This window comes from Gymnoscopelus braueri, assembly GCF_963280865.1.
Source record: "Gymnoscopelus braueri genome assembly, chromosome: 10".
NCBI lineage: Eukaryota > Metazoa > Chordata > Actinopteri > Myctophiformes > Myctophidae > Gymnoscopelus > Gymnoscopelus braueri.
Window position 1 is genome coordinate 10,482,187 of NC_137611.1, and position 17,018 is coordinate 10,499,204.

Consider the following 17,018-nt stretch of genomic DNA (forward strand, 5'->3'; position numbering starts at 1 on the left):
CCCACCCAAATAGCCGATCTACAAGCTCACAACACATCCGTCTGTCTGTGTCTATTTTATGCCCATGTATGGAGGTCCCTGATGTCACCAATATAATGTCATACTGACGTCATAGACTGGCCTCCAAGTGTAAAACAGGTGCAATGGTTACTCTTGACAGCGAGTACAATGGGTACAACGGGTATTGCATAACCGGAGAGCATGTGTTGCCATCGGGCATCATTATAAATGGGTCCGGAATGCTCTTGGTTTGGCCCGGAGTCCAGAGTCCTTCCCATATAAGGTGCTCTAGCAGCAAGAGCTAAGCACCATATATGGGCAGGGATACATCATCAACACGTCATGAAGTGTCACCTCTGCAGTTGTATGGCATCTGGTAAAATACACAACACACAACTCTTTCAACTTAATGACCTAAAATGGACCAGAGTGGTGACTCTTCACCGAGCAGCTATAGCTACAGCACATCATCATATACATATACGGGAAGGCCTACGTCACCATTAGTCTCTGTAAAGAGCCACGTGTTCGCTTTCAGGCCCTTGTAATAAGAATTTACCGAACGGTTTGAGGTACAACTCAGACACACACTAACATTGATGTTGCTTTCAACTCAACAGTCGTTCTTGTCGGAGGCCGGTTATGGACAACAAGAACAGGACGCCAACTCCGCTCTCATGGAGCTGGACAAAGGACTGAGGTCTGGGAACCTCGGACAGCAGTGTGAGGCCGTGGTGCTCTTCCCCAAACTCTTCCAGAAGTACCCGTTCCCCTTCCTCGTCAACTCTGCCTTCCTCAAGCTAGCGGACGTCTTCACGTCTTCACTCGGGAACAACTTCCTGCGCCTCTGCGTGTTGAAGGTCGCCCAGCAGAGCGAGAAGCATTTGGAGAAGATCCTCAACCTGGATGAGTTTGTCAACAGGGTGTTTTCTGTCATCCATAGCAATGACCCCGTGGCCAGAGCCATCACCCTCAGGATGCTCGGTAGTCTGGCCTCCATCATCCCAGACAGGAAGAACGCCCACCATAGCATTCGCCAGAGTCTGGATTCTCACGACAACGTAGAGGTGGAGGCGGCCATATTCGCCGCTGCAAGCTTCTCTGCGCAGTCCAAGGACTTTGCGGCTGCCATCTCCAACAAGGTCAGGGAGATGATCCAAGGTCTGGAAACTCCGGTAGACCTGAAGCTGAAGTTGATCCCTGTGATGCAGCACATGTACCACGACGCCAGCCTGGCTTCCAGCAGCAGAAAGCTTCTACAGCATCTGGTCAACTCGTACCCGTCTACCCCCATGGTCATCGTCATCCTGCACACCCTCACCCAGCTGGCTGCCTCCTCTCTCATCCACATCCCTGAGCAGTTGCAGCTTCTTTTCCACTACTTGAAAGACGACCCGAGAAAAGCCGTGAAGAGGCTGGCAATTCAGGACTTGATGCTCTTGGCCAAGAAGACTCCTCACCTCTGGAGCAGAGAATGCACTCAGACCCTGAGTGAGTGTGCACTGAGTAGCCCCTACATCCGCTTGAAGCTGGGAATGTTGGCTGTCCTCGCCACGCTCTCTGGAACCATTGCCATCAAGCAGTACTCAGTTCCTCCTCAGCTCAATGAGCTCGTTAAGCTGGCACAGGAATGCTGTTACCACAGCAACCTAGCGGTGGTCACACAGGGGGTCGTCATTCTTACCAACATCACCGTTTCCTGTCCAGAGAAAGACATGGTACAACTGGAACAGGACTCACTGTTGGGAGTGCAGAGTCTTCTGGTGCTTTGCAGTCAAGACCACAGCGCTAGAGCACACGCCGCACTCAAGACGGCCCTCACCTGCCTGGTTCAGTTGGTGAAGAGTCGACCACACCTCAGCCAGGCGGCGGTGGAGTTCCTGCTCTGTCAGCTCCACTCTTCCTGTGACTCCTGTCGTGTTTTCATGTGCCACGCTCTGTGTGCCATCGCCACCCATCTGCCGGTGCTCGGGGATGGCTTGCTGGGAGATCTGGTGGACCTGTACAGGGTGGCCAGTCACTCCACGGCGGACAAGCGGCAGCGGGCACCTTTGTCATCTCTGTCGGCCGAAGTGGAGTCAGTCATCAAGCAGCAGCTGGAGAAGGTGGCAAACGGCTGGACGGTGTACCGCATCGCACGCCAAGCCTCACGAATGGGATGCCACGAGTTCTCTGGCGAGCTGTATGGGAGCCTGAAGACCTGCGTGGCTTCGGAGCATTTCTACTTCTGGCTGAACAGCCTGAAGGAGTTCTCCCTGGCCGAGAGTTGCCTGAGTCGCGTGCGGGACGGAGACTACGGCGCTGCCGTGGGCGCCGTCGCAGAGGCCCTGTGCTCGTACCAGAAGGGCATCGCCTCGCTTGCGGCGGCGAGCACCCCTCTGAGCCCCCTGTCCTTCCAGCGGGACTTTGTGAAGCTGCGTATCGACACCCTGCGAGCCCTGTTACAGCTCCTCTGCACATGCAACAGCCTGAAGACCAACCCTCCTCCCGCCATCGCCGCCACCGCCAAGGTCCCCTTGGGAAGCGAGCTGCCGCACTACGGACACATCTCCACGCAGATGAAAGGTTCCATGGAGGAGTTCTGGAACCTCGCCGCTCGCTACGCTGACTTGCATCGGTCATCGTTCAATGCAGACTGCGCCACCCTCCGCAACGTGGAGCTGCAACAGCAGAGCTGCTTGCTTGTCTCTCATGTCATAGAAGCTCTGATACTGGACCCACAGTCGGACGGTTTTCAGGAGTTCGGCGGCACGCTCGGGTCATTCCAGGCAGAGAGCGAGTACGAGAGGCGTATGATGTCAGTATTCAACCGTGTTCTGGAAGAAGTAGAAGGACTGAGCAAGAGGCATCCTCTTGTCTCTTATATAAATACAGGTTGCCTCTGCGACGCTGTCGTAGCTTTGCTCAAGGTGCCACTGTCCTTCCAACGGTATTTCTTCCAAAAGCTCCAGTCGACCAGCGTTAAGCTCACCCTCTCACCGTCCCAGCGGACACCAAGCGAGCCGATCCCAGTTCAGAGCGGCCAACTCTTGACCCTGAAGGTGGAGGGGGTGGTGCACAATGGATCCACCCCACGACTCTTCCGTAAGATCCGGTTGGTCTGCATCACTGTCACTTCCACTCTCCAGGGTAGAACCGGGCCTGACAACAGGACTCCACTGGACACCACCAATGAGATTGAGCAGCGAGTACAACCTCACAGCGACTACTTCAGCACCCGTTTCCTGCTCGGCTTCTCCGACCTAGGAACCCACGTCGTCACCGTCGAGGCGTCGGTGGTGGACGAAAGTGGCGCGGAGTGGAAGACTGGGCCGAAGGTGACTGTGTTGGTCAGGTCCTTAGAAGAGCCGTACTCCCAACAGCAACAGGCCAGAGCCCAGACTGCTTCACAACAGAATGTGTACGGACGCTGTTGACCTAGAGAGACCTGTGTGACTCTTTTCTCTCATTCCGCCCACTTGATTATTATCTGCTGCTCCTAGCCTCGCGTGGCCAGACGATATCACACGACACACTGCGTGGATATTAGTCTGGTCCCTATCAACGATAGATTTTTTTCCAAGGGGCGGTTACAAAAAGATCCAAACGGACTCTATTGGTTAGACCTAAACCAATCAGAGCAGTGCTTCCTTGTACGAACCAATCAGAGCAGTGCTTCCTTGTACGTCATTGCTCCAAATAAGGTGATAAGCCCGCCCACATTTGGATACTGGGCTCTGATTGGTCCCTCACGACTTCGGAGGGAGAGAAATGAAGGGTGCGTTCGGAAATTGCGCACCGGAGCACACTCGCCTATTAGTTTGTATTGGCCAGTGCGCTCAGTGCTGTATTTTCGAACGTACCCGAAATCTCTATTGAGGGGGGCCAGACCTAATCTGCCGAGGGCTAAAGTGCGATGCAATTTTGCAAAGGCAGATTTGTCTGGAACCAGGCTATGCTGCTCCCATAATGGGGTTCAACCCGCAGTTCAACCCGCAGATTATTTTTCACCGCCTGTTCATGCTCGTAGAGTTTGACTACCGCCTGCTCCTGCAATATTTTCATTGGGACCCAAATACAAAGAGAAAGACCGCCTGGGGGAGGGGGGCAGGATTTGACCATTTCAGCACCATAGACAGACACAGCGGGCTGGACCAACTGCTGATTGGTATAATAAATAAAATGTCTATTTGGGTTGCGTTCTCGACATGACCAAAAGAAATGTCTCATTATGCGTCCATTTGGTCAGTGGTTCTCAACCTGTGGGTTGGGCCCATTGGTGGGCCGTGCCCGTGAGGAAACTGCAAGTGGCCCCCCCCCCAAAATTGCCAAAACGCTACAATTTTAATAATATAAATTAATGTAAGAATAAATAAAGTCGTTTTTTTCTTCCAAACCCTTAAAGAAATTAAGGGTAACCATTACATAGGAACTTAATGCGTGCTACGTTAGTTCCATTGATCCAAGCCAGAACACAATCGATTGATTTACTTAACACGACAGCCGAATGGCATGCGGTAAGGCATGCCCCTCCACAGCTGTATCCATTGTACCCGCTGTCAGAGGACCCGTCACACCCAACCGTCTGTGTCTGTTTTATGCCCATATACTATATAAATCTCGGTATATACATTTGGTTTAACCCATTAAAACCGCATATGTGCAACCATTTTCACCATTATTTTATACTTTGGCTTTACAAAAAGAGCAGATATAAAAGCTCATAGCGCGGCACTCGGTGCCGCGCTATGAGCTTGTATATCTGCTATTTATTTTTAATCGTGAACATTTTTGGAAATCTTTGAATATACCGTATATATATTTTTAAAGCGAACATTTGTAACTCAAATATTTGCTTCTGGGGGGTCCCTGGAACAAAACATTTTGAGATGGGGTTCCGCAGTCAAATACATAATCTAAAAATGTTTTCTAAATCCTAACAGTATGTTGCTATATCAGTGGTACTCCAACTCTTTTCATGTCAAGGACCCCCAAAATGATATGTATTTGGCCGCGGACCCCCATCTCAAAATATTTAGTTCCAGGGACCACCCCCCAGAAGCAAACATTTGAGTTACCAATGTCTGCTTTAAAAAATATATATTCAAAGATTTGCAAGCATTTTCATCTAAAATAGCAGATCTAGCTCATAGGGCGGCACTCAGTGCCGCGCTATGAGCTTGTATATTAATGGGTTAAAATAGCTCAGAGTTGTAAACAGACCTGCAGTTTTTCTGGGAGTTTGCTCCAGACATGTGGTGCATACAAACTGAACGTTTAGTTGTGATTCTGGGGACAGAAACAGAAAGCAGACCTGTCCCAGATGACCCGAGAGGTCTGGATGGTTCATGATATATCGCTAAAAGGTCAGAAATTTATTTTTGGCCCTAAGCCATTCAACGCTTTATAAACAAACCAACGGTAGTATTTTTAAATAAATTCTTTGACATATACACAGAGCAAGTGTAAAGGAAAAAAATCTGTTGTTTCCCTTTCGTAAACACTCCTGTTCTGCTTGACGAGTTGTTACTCATTAAGTTGACTACATGTTTGCACCCCTAGGAGCTAGCATGAGGCATACTGTACACATAGCCAGTACAGCCTTCACTGCATGGCTTCCACGATTACATGACCTTTCAACACTTACAGTAGCAAGTCATTTGTTTTGTCAATCACGCCACTGGAATGGGTTATGAAGAGCAGATGGGACCATAATTATTTTACAGAATACAATCAATCAATCAATCAATCAATCAATCAATCAATCAACCATAAAGTCCCAGGCAAACTTCAGAATGCTCCTACATTACATCAGTGATACTCAAGCTATTATAATATAGGCCTTACTGTACATTAGGCGACAGACTTCCTTATGATAAGTTTTTTTATCGTCTCTTGGACCCCGCTTTACACTGCAAAATCCTCAGTGTTAATTTAACTCTGAGAGTGTACCAATGGGACTGGATTGGGCAAGCTTCGCGTGACATCACAATTGACAATATAAGAGGGTAGCGCGCAATAACAGTAACTTCTTCAAACTGCTGCTCTTGTAACTGGATGAATGTGGAATAGTAGCAGGCTCAAATCAATAGCGTACCTGCTTCTGTGATTTAATCAGCTTCGTACATCCAAGCCAGCTGTGTTACCATCAGCCTATACCTCTCGTTTGTGGATCTAAATGGAGAACTCCTCTCTCGCCTCGGGCTCTGCGACCGCCCAGAGCCCGCACCCCTTCTGCCCAAGCTGCGCCTCGTCCGGGCGCGACGACGGCGATGGCGGCCAGGACGGCACCTTCGAATGCAACATCTGCCTGGACACCGCCAGGGACGCGGTGATCAGCCTCTGCGGACACCTGTTCTGTTGGCCCTGCCTGCACCAGTGGCTGGAGACCAGGCCCAACAGACAGGTGTGTCCCGTGTGCACCGCCGGCGTCAACAGAGACAAGGTCATACCCCTGTACGGACGGGGGAGCACGGCGGGCCAGCAGGACCCCAGAGACAAGACGCCGCCGCGACCGCAAGGACTGAGGCCCGAGCCGGAAAGCCAGGGCGGATATCAAGGCTTCGCCTTCGGCGAGGTCCAAATGTCGTTTGGGATCTCCGCCATTCCGTTTCCCGACGGCACTAATCATCCGGACGCCCACGGGGGGGCGTCACGGTTGGGCTTCAGGCAGCGGGATAGGCGGGATTCGTGGGGACCACCGCTTCGACACGTGGAGCAGTGCGGCATGCATATGCCACCGTGGGTGGCCGGGCATGGCACACATGCACGCAGGCCGCCTCGACGCGCGCATGCTCATGCGTGGCAGCGTGACACGCCCGACGCCCCCCAGCGCAGACACACACCACCCTCCTCAGATGAGGACATGTTATGAAGATAATGGCCTGTGTGTTAGCCACCCCCCCCCGCCCCCACAGGACAAAGAGGAAATAGACTCTTTAGATGGTGGAAATGTGGAATGATGGCAAACAGTAGGGCGGACAGGAAGGCTGCACGATATATTGAAAATGTACCTTCATCGCGATGTCATCAGCGATATAAGTATCAAAAACAGGCGGCTTGAACTGCGTTAATTGGTATTGTGTGCCAAAATGCATGCATTCACACTGCATCAATACATCTGGCCGGTCAAGTCGCCTGAGCCCTGTTGCTTTAAAATGGCCTCACAATGGATCACAGGTTTACAGGTGTAAATGGGTGGGTGAAATTAGTTTTTGTTTTTTCCAGAGAAAAGATTAAAAAAAGAGAAAGGGGGGGCGGGAATCAGAAGAAAAACTAAAAGCTATCTACATATTTACATATATCATATCCATCGTATGTGCATGAAGTCTAGACATAAGGTGCATGGGTATAGCAGCAGGTATATTATACTGTAGATGATATAGACATTTAGGTGTGTTGTACACGAGATGCGAGTGGGAGTGTCTGAGGTAAAGCTTCTGAGGGGGGATACCGGTAAAACAAGCAAGAAGAACACGTGTTTAAAATGAAATATAAAAATATTATCTGGCACTATTTTTGGATACAAGAGAAATGATGTGTTACAAACACAGGTACTATGCAAGAACCAAAGGAGAGATGACCAATCTCCATAGCCACAACACTAACACAACCGGAGAACTATCTGAAGAGTTCAAATAACGTCGAACGTTAGGATAACTTACGTTAAGTAGCAGCAAAACAGTCCAACGGACGTCCATTCATCACTTTTGCAAGATTGACTCCCTTTCTAGAAAACCTTCAAGTGCCACAGACAAAGAACAAAGGCCATGGCATTATCATTTGGACATGATGCCTCTGAATACAGTGAGCAGAGAGTCTGATAAACACATTGGACCTACAGTATAAGATTCCAGATTCCATCACGGAATTATGTTTTTCCCCAAGTTAGACTTCAATGTTCAGGCGACTGGCTGCACCTCTTGCCATCAGTGAGTGTTTAAATGGCATGGGGAATAAATTAATCTGGGTGACACTGTAACGTTGTAGGCTGTATTGCAGTTTTATTATAACTTGAATAGGCCGAGTTATTAATTGACAACATGATAATAGATACTATGCCCAGTTCGTAAGGTGTTCTTATTAGCTCATGAGTTTGATTCAGTGAGAGGAGAAGGGAGGACAGGACTGGAGGAGGGTAAAATGTCTAGCATGTCTAGCATGTTATAGCATGTAGCCAATAGATTTTAAGCTCACACGCGCGCACACACACACACACACACACACACACACACACACACACACACACACACACACACACACACACACACACACACACACACACACACACACACACACACACTAGACTAATACACTGTGTGATCACGCTTAACACTAACACTAGTCAACTATAGTTGACTTTAACCAATATTCTGTGCATTGTTCCTCATTCTAGTTTTCATGGCCAGGATATAATGCATTGAATCTCTTTTTATTCAGTGTTTGCATGCTATTCATTGTCTGGGATATATGTCAGCCGTGGACCTAAACGCATGCATTAAAACAATATACTGCAATATCACTTTTTTGTTGTTACTTTTTTTGACTTACCTAGTCATAATGTTATCGAGGAATTCAATGATGTTATGAAATATCGCATGCTTTCCAGCCTTAGTGATCAGTAACTACTGTACGTACATTTTACTTACTAGTCTTTTCCTTTCGGCTGTTCCCTTCAGGGGTTGCCACAGCGAATCATCTGCCTCCATCTCACCCTGTCCTCTGCCTCCTCTTCTCTCACACCAATTTTATGAGTACTGTAAATTTGTGGATGTTTTTTTTTATTAAAAATTTATAAAAAATTCAAGCACTTGACTTTCACTCTACTACTACATCACGCTACATTTCAAATAGAAAAATTGAACTTTTGACTCCACTACATTTTTCTAGGAAGGGACTCTTGGGACTCAAACTTTCAGATTATTTTTTTATGTTCTAAAATTAAATACAGCAATGCAGTAATATTAAAAGAAAAAAAAACATACTTTGTAATTTCTACTTTTGAAAAATGTTGTCCACCGCTGATTGAAGTGCATGGGATGAAGGCAGTTTGTTAGCTATACAGTCTGTTAGCTACGCCACACTAAAAGACCAGGAGCAGTGGTGGGATAATAACATAGTACGGTACATTTCAGTATGGTACATAAGTAGAATCTCTTTTTTTTATAAGATTTTTACTACATTTTAAAGACATAATATATTGTTCTCTTGACTCCTTGGCGTTACTTGTTACTGAAGGGTAAGCATAGTTTTGAAGTCAACTGTAGATTATTATTTACATTTTTTTTCTAAAATGAAATTCAGTCCCTCTCCTAGGTAAATAATAAAGCCTCTGGAACAGGGGTGGGCGACTTTGATGATTGAGAGGGCCACTATATTTCCACACTCACTCCAGAGGGCCACATTGCATATACTGTCGGGCCATTCTATATGTCACACAAAAGTACAAAACTATTTTTGAATTGAAATTCTGATATTTCTTTTTTGCAATTTTTGTATTGGAATCCTAAAAAAATAAATGTTTTATTTATTTCAAATGCATTTAGTTATACTTATGTTAACTTTATGAACTTAAATACAAACTAGAAAAAGTGCTCCTCGGAGCACAGGTCTCCGCCAGGTCAGGTAGGTTATTGTGGCCTCATGGTGGTGCTATAATAGGCCAACGTGAAAAGGGTGCCATTTGTTCTTAGGCCTTTCACGGCAATCGGACATTCATGCATTCATGATTTGAGGCATTTTGTTCCAAAAATATGTTGTGTTAAATTAGACCTGCTGGTGGCGCTATAACAGGCCAATGTGAAAAGGGTGGCATTTCTTCCTCTACCTAGTGGGAATGTGTGTGTAAAAATTCACAGAAATCGCACACTGCGCGCATGATTTGAGGCATTTTGTTGTAAACGGACCTCTCCTGCAAACTTTGGAAGCCATTTTTAGCCAATCAGGATGGAATATGAAAAACCTGAAAGACCCGTTTTGTTTCATGACTATAGAGATACTGTGTACCGATTTGCAAGATTTTTGGACAAAATCTGTGGGAGTACGGTCAAAAAATATGTTTTGCACAAAGCGGCCTCCTGGTGGCGCTATAAAAGACCCATGTGAAAAATTTGGGGCAGAGGTTCTGCTGTGACATCCAGGGAGTGTGTGTGCACAGTTTCGCTGCGATCAAGCCAACGGTGCCGGAGATTAGCTGTACACAGACAGAATGACACACACACGGACGGACACACGGACGGACGGACGGAGGGCAAAACATACTCTCTCGCCATGCCTTTCGGCCTGGCGGAGACAATAATGGACATAAAAAAGACAATAGAATTTTAATACTAGTCATTAAGCTACTAATATAGACTGAAGTAATTAAAGCGGGTCATGTTTTCAAGTTTGCAATTGTAACAACTGAAATCAATAATATATCAGTATTCCGATATTAACCCGTAGGCTATAGCTCCAAACCCCAGTCCTTTGCTGAGCCGCATAAAGGCTATTTCTTTCTTCCCCCCATTTTTTTTACTAAGAAGTTGTATAAGCCTTGTATAACCATATAGAATAATAGCACAAGCGACTGACCAAGCAGCAGGCCGCTAGCTATTTATACTAAAATTGGCCGGTCAAGTCGCCTGAGCCCTGTTGCTTTAAAATGGCCTCACAATGGATCACAGGTTTACAGGTGTAAATGGGTGGGGGAAATTAGTTTTTGTTTTTTCCAGAGAAAAGATTAAAAAAAGAGAAAGGGGGGGCGGGAATCAGAAGAAAAACTAAAAGCTATCTACATATTTACACATATCATATTCATCGTATGTGCATGAAGTCTAGACATAAGGTGCATGGGTATAACAGCAGGTATATTATACTGTAGATGATATAGACATTTAGGTGTGTTGTACACGAGATGCGAGTGGGAGTGTCTAGGGTAAAGCTTCTGGGGGGGGGGATACCGGTAAAACAAGCAAGAACACGTGTTTAAAATGAAATATCAAAATATTATCTGGCACTATTTTTGGATACAAGAGAAATGATGTGTTACAAACACAGGTACTATGCAAGAACCAAAGGAGAGATGACCAATCTCCATAGCCACAACACTAACACAGCCGGAGAACTATCTGAAGAGTTCAAATAACGTCGAACGTTAGGATAACTTACGTTAAGTAGCAGCAAAACAGTCCAACGGACGTCCATTCATCACTTTTGCAAGATTGACTCCCTTTCTAGAAAACCTTCAAGTGCCACAGACAAAGAACAAAGGCCATGGCATTATCATTTGGACATGATGCCTCTGAATACAGTGAGCAGAGAGTCTGATAAACACATTGGACCTACAGTATAAGATTCCAGATTCCATCACGGAATTATGTTTTTCCCCAAGTTAGACTTCAATGTTCAGGCGACTGGCTGCACCTCTTGCCATCAGTGAGTGTTTAAATGGCATGGGGAATAAATTAATCTGGGTGACACTGTAACGTTGTAGGCTGTATTGCAGTTTTATTATAACTTGAATAGGCCGAGTTATTAATTGACAACATGATAATAGATACTATGCCCAGTTCGTAAGGTGTTCTTATTAGCTCATGAGTTTGATTCAGTGAGAGGAGAAGGGAGGACAGGACTGGAGGAGGGTAAAATGTCTAGCATGTCTAGCATGTTATAGCATGTAGCCAATAGATTTTAAGCTCACACGCGCGCACACACACACACACACACACACACACACACACACACACACACACACACACACACACACACACACACACACACACACACACACACACACACACTAGACTAATACACTGTGTGATCACGCTTAACACTAACACTAGTCAACTATAGTTGACTTTAACCAATATTCTGTGCATTGTTCCTCATTCTAGTTTTCATGGCCAGGATATAATGCATTGAATCTCTTTTTATTCAGTGTTTGCATGCTATTCATTGTCTGGGATATATGTCAGCCGTGGACCTAAACGCATGCATTAAAACAATATACTGCAATATCACTTTTTTGTTGTTACTTTTTTTGACTTACCTAGTCATAATGTTATCGAGGAATTCAATGATGTTATGAAATATCGCATGCTTTCCAGCCTTAGTGATCAGTAACTACTGTACGTACATTTTACTTACTAGTCTTTTCCTTTCGGCTGTTCCCTTCAGGGGTTGCCACAGCGAATCATCTGCCTCCATCTCACCCTGTCCTCTGCCTCCTCTTCTCTCACACCAATTTTATGAGTACTGTAAATTTGTGGATGTTTTTTTTTATTAAAAATTTATAAAAAATTCAAGCACTTGACTTTCACTCTACTACTACATCACGCTACATTTCAAATAGAAAAATTGAACTTTTGACTCCACTACATTTTTCTAGGAAGGGACTCTTGGGACTCAAACTTTCAGATTATTTTTTTATGTTCTAAAATTAAATACAGCAATGCAGTAATATTAAAAGAAAAAAAAACATACTTTGTAATTTCTACTTTTGAAAAATGTTGTCCACCGCTGATTGAAGTGCATGGGATGAAGGCAGTTTGTTAGCTATACAGTCTGTTAGCTACGCCACACTAAAAGACCAGGAGCAGTGGTGGGATAATAACATAGTACGGTACATTTCAGTATGGTACATAAGTAGAATCTCTTTTTTTTATAAGATTTTTACTACATTTTAAAGACATAATATATTGTTCTCTTGACTCCTTGGCGTTACTTGTTACTGAAGGGTAAGCATAGTTTTGAAGTCAACTGTAGATTATTATTTACATTTTTTTTCTAAAATGAAATTCAGTCCCTCTCCTAGGTAAATAATAAAGCCTCTGGAACAGGGGTGGGCGACTTTGATGATTGAGAGGGCCACTATATTTCCACACTCACTCCAGAGGGCCACATTGCATATACTGTCGGGCCATTCTATATGTCACACAAAAGTACAAAACTATTTTTGAATTGAAATTCTGATATTTCTTTTTTGCAATTTTTGTATTGGAATCCTAAAAAAATAAATGTTTTATTTATTTCAAATGCATTTAGTTATACTTATGTTAACTTTACGAACTTAAATACAAACTAGAAAAAGTGCTCCTCGGAGCACAGGTCTCCGCCAGGTCAGGTAGGTTATTGTGGCCTCATGGTGGTGCTATAATAGGCCAACGTGAAAAGGGTGCCATTTGTTCTTAGGCCTTTCACGGCAATCGGACATTCATGCATTCATGATTTGAGGCATTTTGTTCCAAAAATATGTTGTGTTAAATTAGACCTGCTGGTGGCGCTATAACAGGCCAATGTGAAAAGGGTGGCATTTCTTCCTCTACCTAGTGGGAATGTGTGTGTAAAAATTCACAGAAATCGCACACTGCGCGCATGATTTGAGGCATTTTGTTGTAAACGGACCTCTCCTGCAAACTTTGGAAGCCATTTTTAGCCAATCAGGATGGAATATGAAAAACCTGAAAGACCCGTTTTGTTTCATGACTATAGAGATACTGTGTACCGATTTGCAAGATTTTTGGACAAAATCTGTGGGAGTACGGTCAAAAAATATGTTTTGCACAAAGCGGCCTCCTGGTGGCGCTATAAAAGACCCATGTGAAAAATTTGGGGCAGAGGTTCTGCTGTGACATCCAGGGAGTGTGTGTGCACAGTTTCGCTGCGATCAAGCCAACGGTGCCGGAGATTAGCTGTACACAGACAGAATGACACACACACGGACGGACACACGGACGGACGGACGGAGGGCAAAACATACTCTCTCGCCATGCCTTTCGGCCTGGCGGAGACAATAATGGACATAAAAAAGACAATAGAATTTTAATACTAGTCATTAAGCTACTAATATAGACTGAAGTAATTAAAGCGGGTCATGTTTTCAAGTTTGCAATTGTAACAACTGAAATCAATAATATATCAGTATTCCGATATTAACCCGTAGGCTATAGCTCCAAACCCCAGTCCTTTGCTGAGCCGCATAAAGGCTATTTCTTTCTTCCCCCCATTTTTTTTACTAAGAAGTTGTATAAGCCTTGTATAACCATATAGAATAATAGCACAAGCGACTGACCAAGCAGCAGGCCGCTAGCTATTTATACTAAAATTGTGAACATCTGATCCCACTCAGTTGTCAAATAAAGCTCACTCATGTCATTTTACTTTCCTCTTCTCGTTCTGTTCTGTTCTCTCTCCCTCTTCCTCCTCGTTTTGTCCCAGGCCCATTACTCTGCAATATGTGTAAACTGGGATGCAGTGGTGTAAAGTAACTAAGTACATTTACTCAAGTAATGTTACTTAAGTACAATTTTGAGGTACTTTTACTTTACTGGAGTATTTCCAATTGTCTATACTTTTACTTCTACTCCACTACATCTCAGAGGCAAATATTGTACTTTTACTCCACTACAATTATTTGAAAACTTTAGTTACTAGTTACTTTGCAGATATAAATTATTACATTAAACATACATTAACCACTTTAGCCCTATTTTATACCTATGCTATTTGAAAATAGCCGATCTACAAGCTCACAACGCGTCGCAATGCGACGCGTTGTGAGCTTGTAGATCTGCTATTTTCAAACATTTTAGTACTTTTACTTTTGGTACTTTAAGTACATTTTGATAGCAATACTTGTGTACTTTTACTCAAGTAAATTTTGAACTGTAAACAAGCTACACTATCTCCAAATACCATATATGGGATGACATACGTCATCTATAAGTCCGATCTGTAGCCTGCAGCCGTATATAAGTGCAAAGATTACAACAGGGGGTAGTTGTATAACTTGTTAAATAGCAGATCTCAGGAGCTTAATACACTACCGATACCTTTTCTCTCTTGTAAACCGAAGCCGAAAAATACCCTAAAATGGCGTTTCACGTACCCAAAGCCCCCGGCTTCTCCCAAATGTTGAAGGATGGAGCTAAGCATTATTCAGGTCTGGAGGACACAGTCTTCCGTAACGTCCATGCCTGCAAGGAGCTGGCTCAGACGACACGCACGTCTTACGGGCCAAACGGCATGAATAAGATGGTGATCAACCACTTGGAGAAGGTATTCGTCACCAACGATGCTGCCACCATTCTGAGGGAACTGGAGGTGCAGCATCCAGCTGCCAAGATGATCGTCATGGCCTCCCACATGCAGGAGCAGGAGGTCGGCGACGGGACTAACTTCGTCCTGGTGTTTGCCGGAGCTCTTCTGGTGCTGGCAGAAGAGCTGCTCAGAATGGGCCTGGCCGTGCCGGAGGTGATCCAAGGCTATGAGATGGCGTGCAAGAAGGCACTGGAGATCCTGCCGGACTGTGTGTGTTCATCGGTCAAGAACCTCCATGACATAAACGAGGCCACGGCCGTGATCCGCCCGGCAGTCATGAGCAAGCAGTACGGCCACGAAGACTTCCTGGCCAACCTCATCGCCCAGGCCTGCGTCTCCATTTACCCTGATTCAGGCAATTTCAATGTGGATAGCGTCAGGGTGTGCAAGATCCTGGGCTCCGGTTTGACGGCCTCCTCCGCGCTGCAGGGCATGGTGTTCAAGAGGGAGGTGGAGGGAGACGTCACGTCTGTGAAAGACGCCAAGATCGCCGTCTTCTCCTGCCCGTTTGACTGTATGTCGACAGAGACAAAGGGCACGGTGTTGATCAAGAGCGCCGAGGAGCTGATGAACTTCAGCAGGGGAGAGGAGGACATGATGGAGGCGCACGTGAAGGCCATCAAAGAGGCCGGGGCCAACGTGGTGGTGGCCGGGGGCAAGGTGGCCGACCTGGCACTGCACTACGCCAACAAGTACCAGATCATGGTGGTCAGGCTGCACTCCAAATGGGACCTCAGACGCTTATGCAAGACCCTGGGGGCCTCTGCGCTGCCCTGGCTGACCACCCCTACTCCAGAGGAGATGGGTCACTGTGACAACGTCTACCGGACGGAGGTGGGAGAGACGCAGGTGGTGGTCTTCAAACACGAGGTGGAGGACGCAGCCGTCTCCACGCTGGTCATCAGAGGCTCCACCGAAAACCTGATGGACGACATCGAGAGGGCCGTAGACGACGGCGTCAACACCTTCAAGGTCCTCGTCAGGGACAAGCGTCTGTTGCCCGGGGCCGGAGCCACCGAGATCGAGTTGGCCAAACAGATCACGTCCTACGGAGAGTCCTGTCCCGGTCTGGAGCAGTACGCCATCAAGAAGTTCGCGGAGGCCTTCGAGGCCTTGCCCCGCGCCCTGGCCGAGAACAACGGCTTCAAGGGCAACGAGCTCATCTCTAAACTGTACGCCGCGCACCACGAGGGAAACAAGAACATGGGCTTGGACATTGAGTCAGACAGTCTTGCTCTGAAGGACATGCTAGAAGCCGGTATCGTGGATCCTTACCTGGTCAAACACTGGGGCATCAAACTGGCGACCAACGCTGCTGTCACAGTGCTGAGGGTTAACCAGATCATCATGGCCAAACCAGCAGGGGGACCCAAAGCGCCCAAGCAGAAGAAGGACTGGGATGATGAGGACTGATTTTTAACCCCTTTGAGGCCCAGCTGTTTCATGTTCTGTTGCTGTGACCATGCAATTTTACAAAGTAAGATATAGTAGTTTAAAAAAAAAGAAATGTAATGATCGCACTGTCTGCTTTATATGTTGTTAGTTCCAAATAAAAGGCAATTGAGATGATAAAAACAAAGTGGGGTCTAATAGCTGCATGTGGCCAGTCTGTGACTGCCTGTGCCTCTTGTTTGACTGTCGGAGTCTCTGCCTCTTTCCCCCTGCCTGTCCATGCCAATGTTTCGGCTGTTTGACCATCTGTGTTCCTGTATAGACTTTGTTGTGCACTGTGCTGCCGTTCATGCCTTGCCTGGCTAACTGTCAGCTGAAGGTCTGCTTCTGTTTCTGTCACACGAGAATAGTTTTTTCTTTGCATCTATTTTTCTGCACTTTGCATGATTGGCCATTCCAATCATGCAAACGCCTTGTAGCTAGGGTGTTTGACTGTCTACCCATGACAGACAAAACAATTCCAACTTCAATAACGTCATCAATAGTCATTCATGCCCACATGTGGGCAA

The 17,018-nt window shown here is 45.9% G+C and overlaps 3 protein-coding genes across 3 annotated transcripts; all 3 read left to right on the top strand.

Annotated features, from left to right (window-relative positions):
* Nucleotides 1-599: 599 nt before the first annotated feature.
* Nucleotides 600-3,416, top strand: LOC308093351 (integrator complex subunit 7-like; the record flags this gene model as incomplete). The annotated part of the gene is made up of 1 exon (XM_080439686.1): nt 600-3,416. One exon carries the CDS (start codon nt 600-602, stop codon nt 3,414-3,416), a length of 2,817 nt encoding a protein of 938 aa, XP_080295812.1.
* Nucleotides 3,417-6,157: 2,741 nt separating this feature from the next.
* On the top strand, nt 6,158-6,853 carry LOC308093352 (E3 ubiquitin-protein ligase RNF185-like; the record flags this gene model as incomplete). Its single annotated transcript, XM_080439687.1, has 1 exon — nt 6,158-6,853. One exon carries the CDS (start codon nt 6,158-6,160, stop codon nt 6,851-6,853), a length of 696 nt encoding a protein of 231 aa, XP_080295813.1.
* A 7,976-nt stretch (nt 6,854-14,829) lies between these two features.
* On the top strand, nt 14,830-16,470 carry LOC308094255 (T-complex protein 1 subunit theta-like; the record flags this gene model as incomplete). Its single annotated transcript, XM_080440792.1, has 1 exon — nt 14,830-16,470. The coding sequence occupies one exon, from the start codon at nt 14,830-14,832 to the stop codon at nt 16,468-16,470; it is 1,641 nt and encodes a 546-aa protein (XP_080296918.1).
* Between the last annotated feature and the right edge of the window lie 548 nt (nt 16,471-17,018).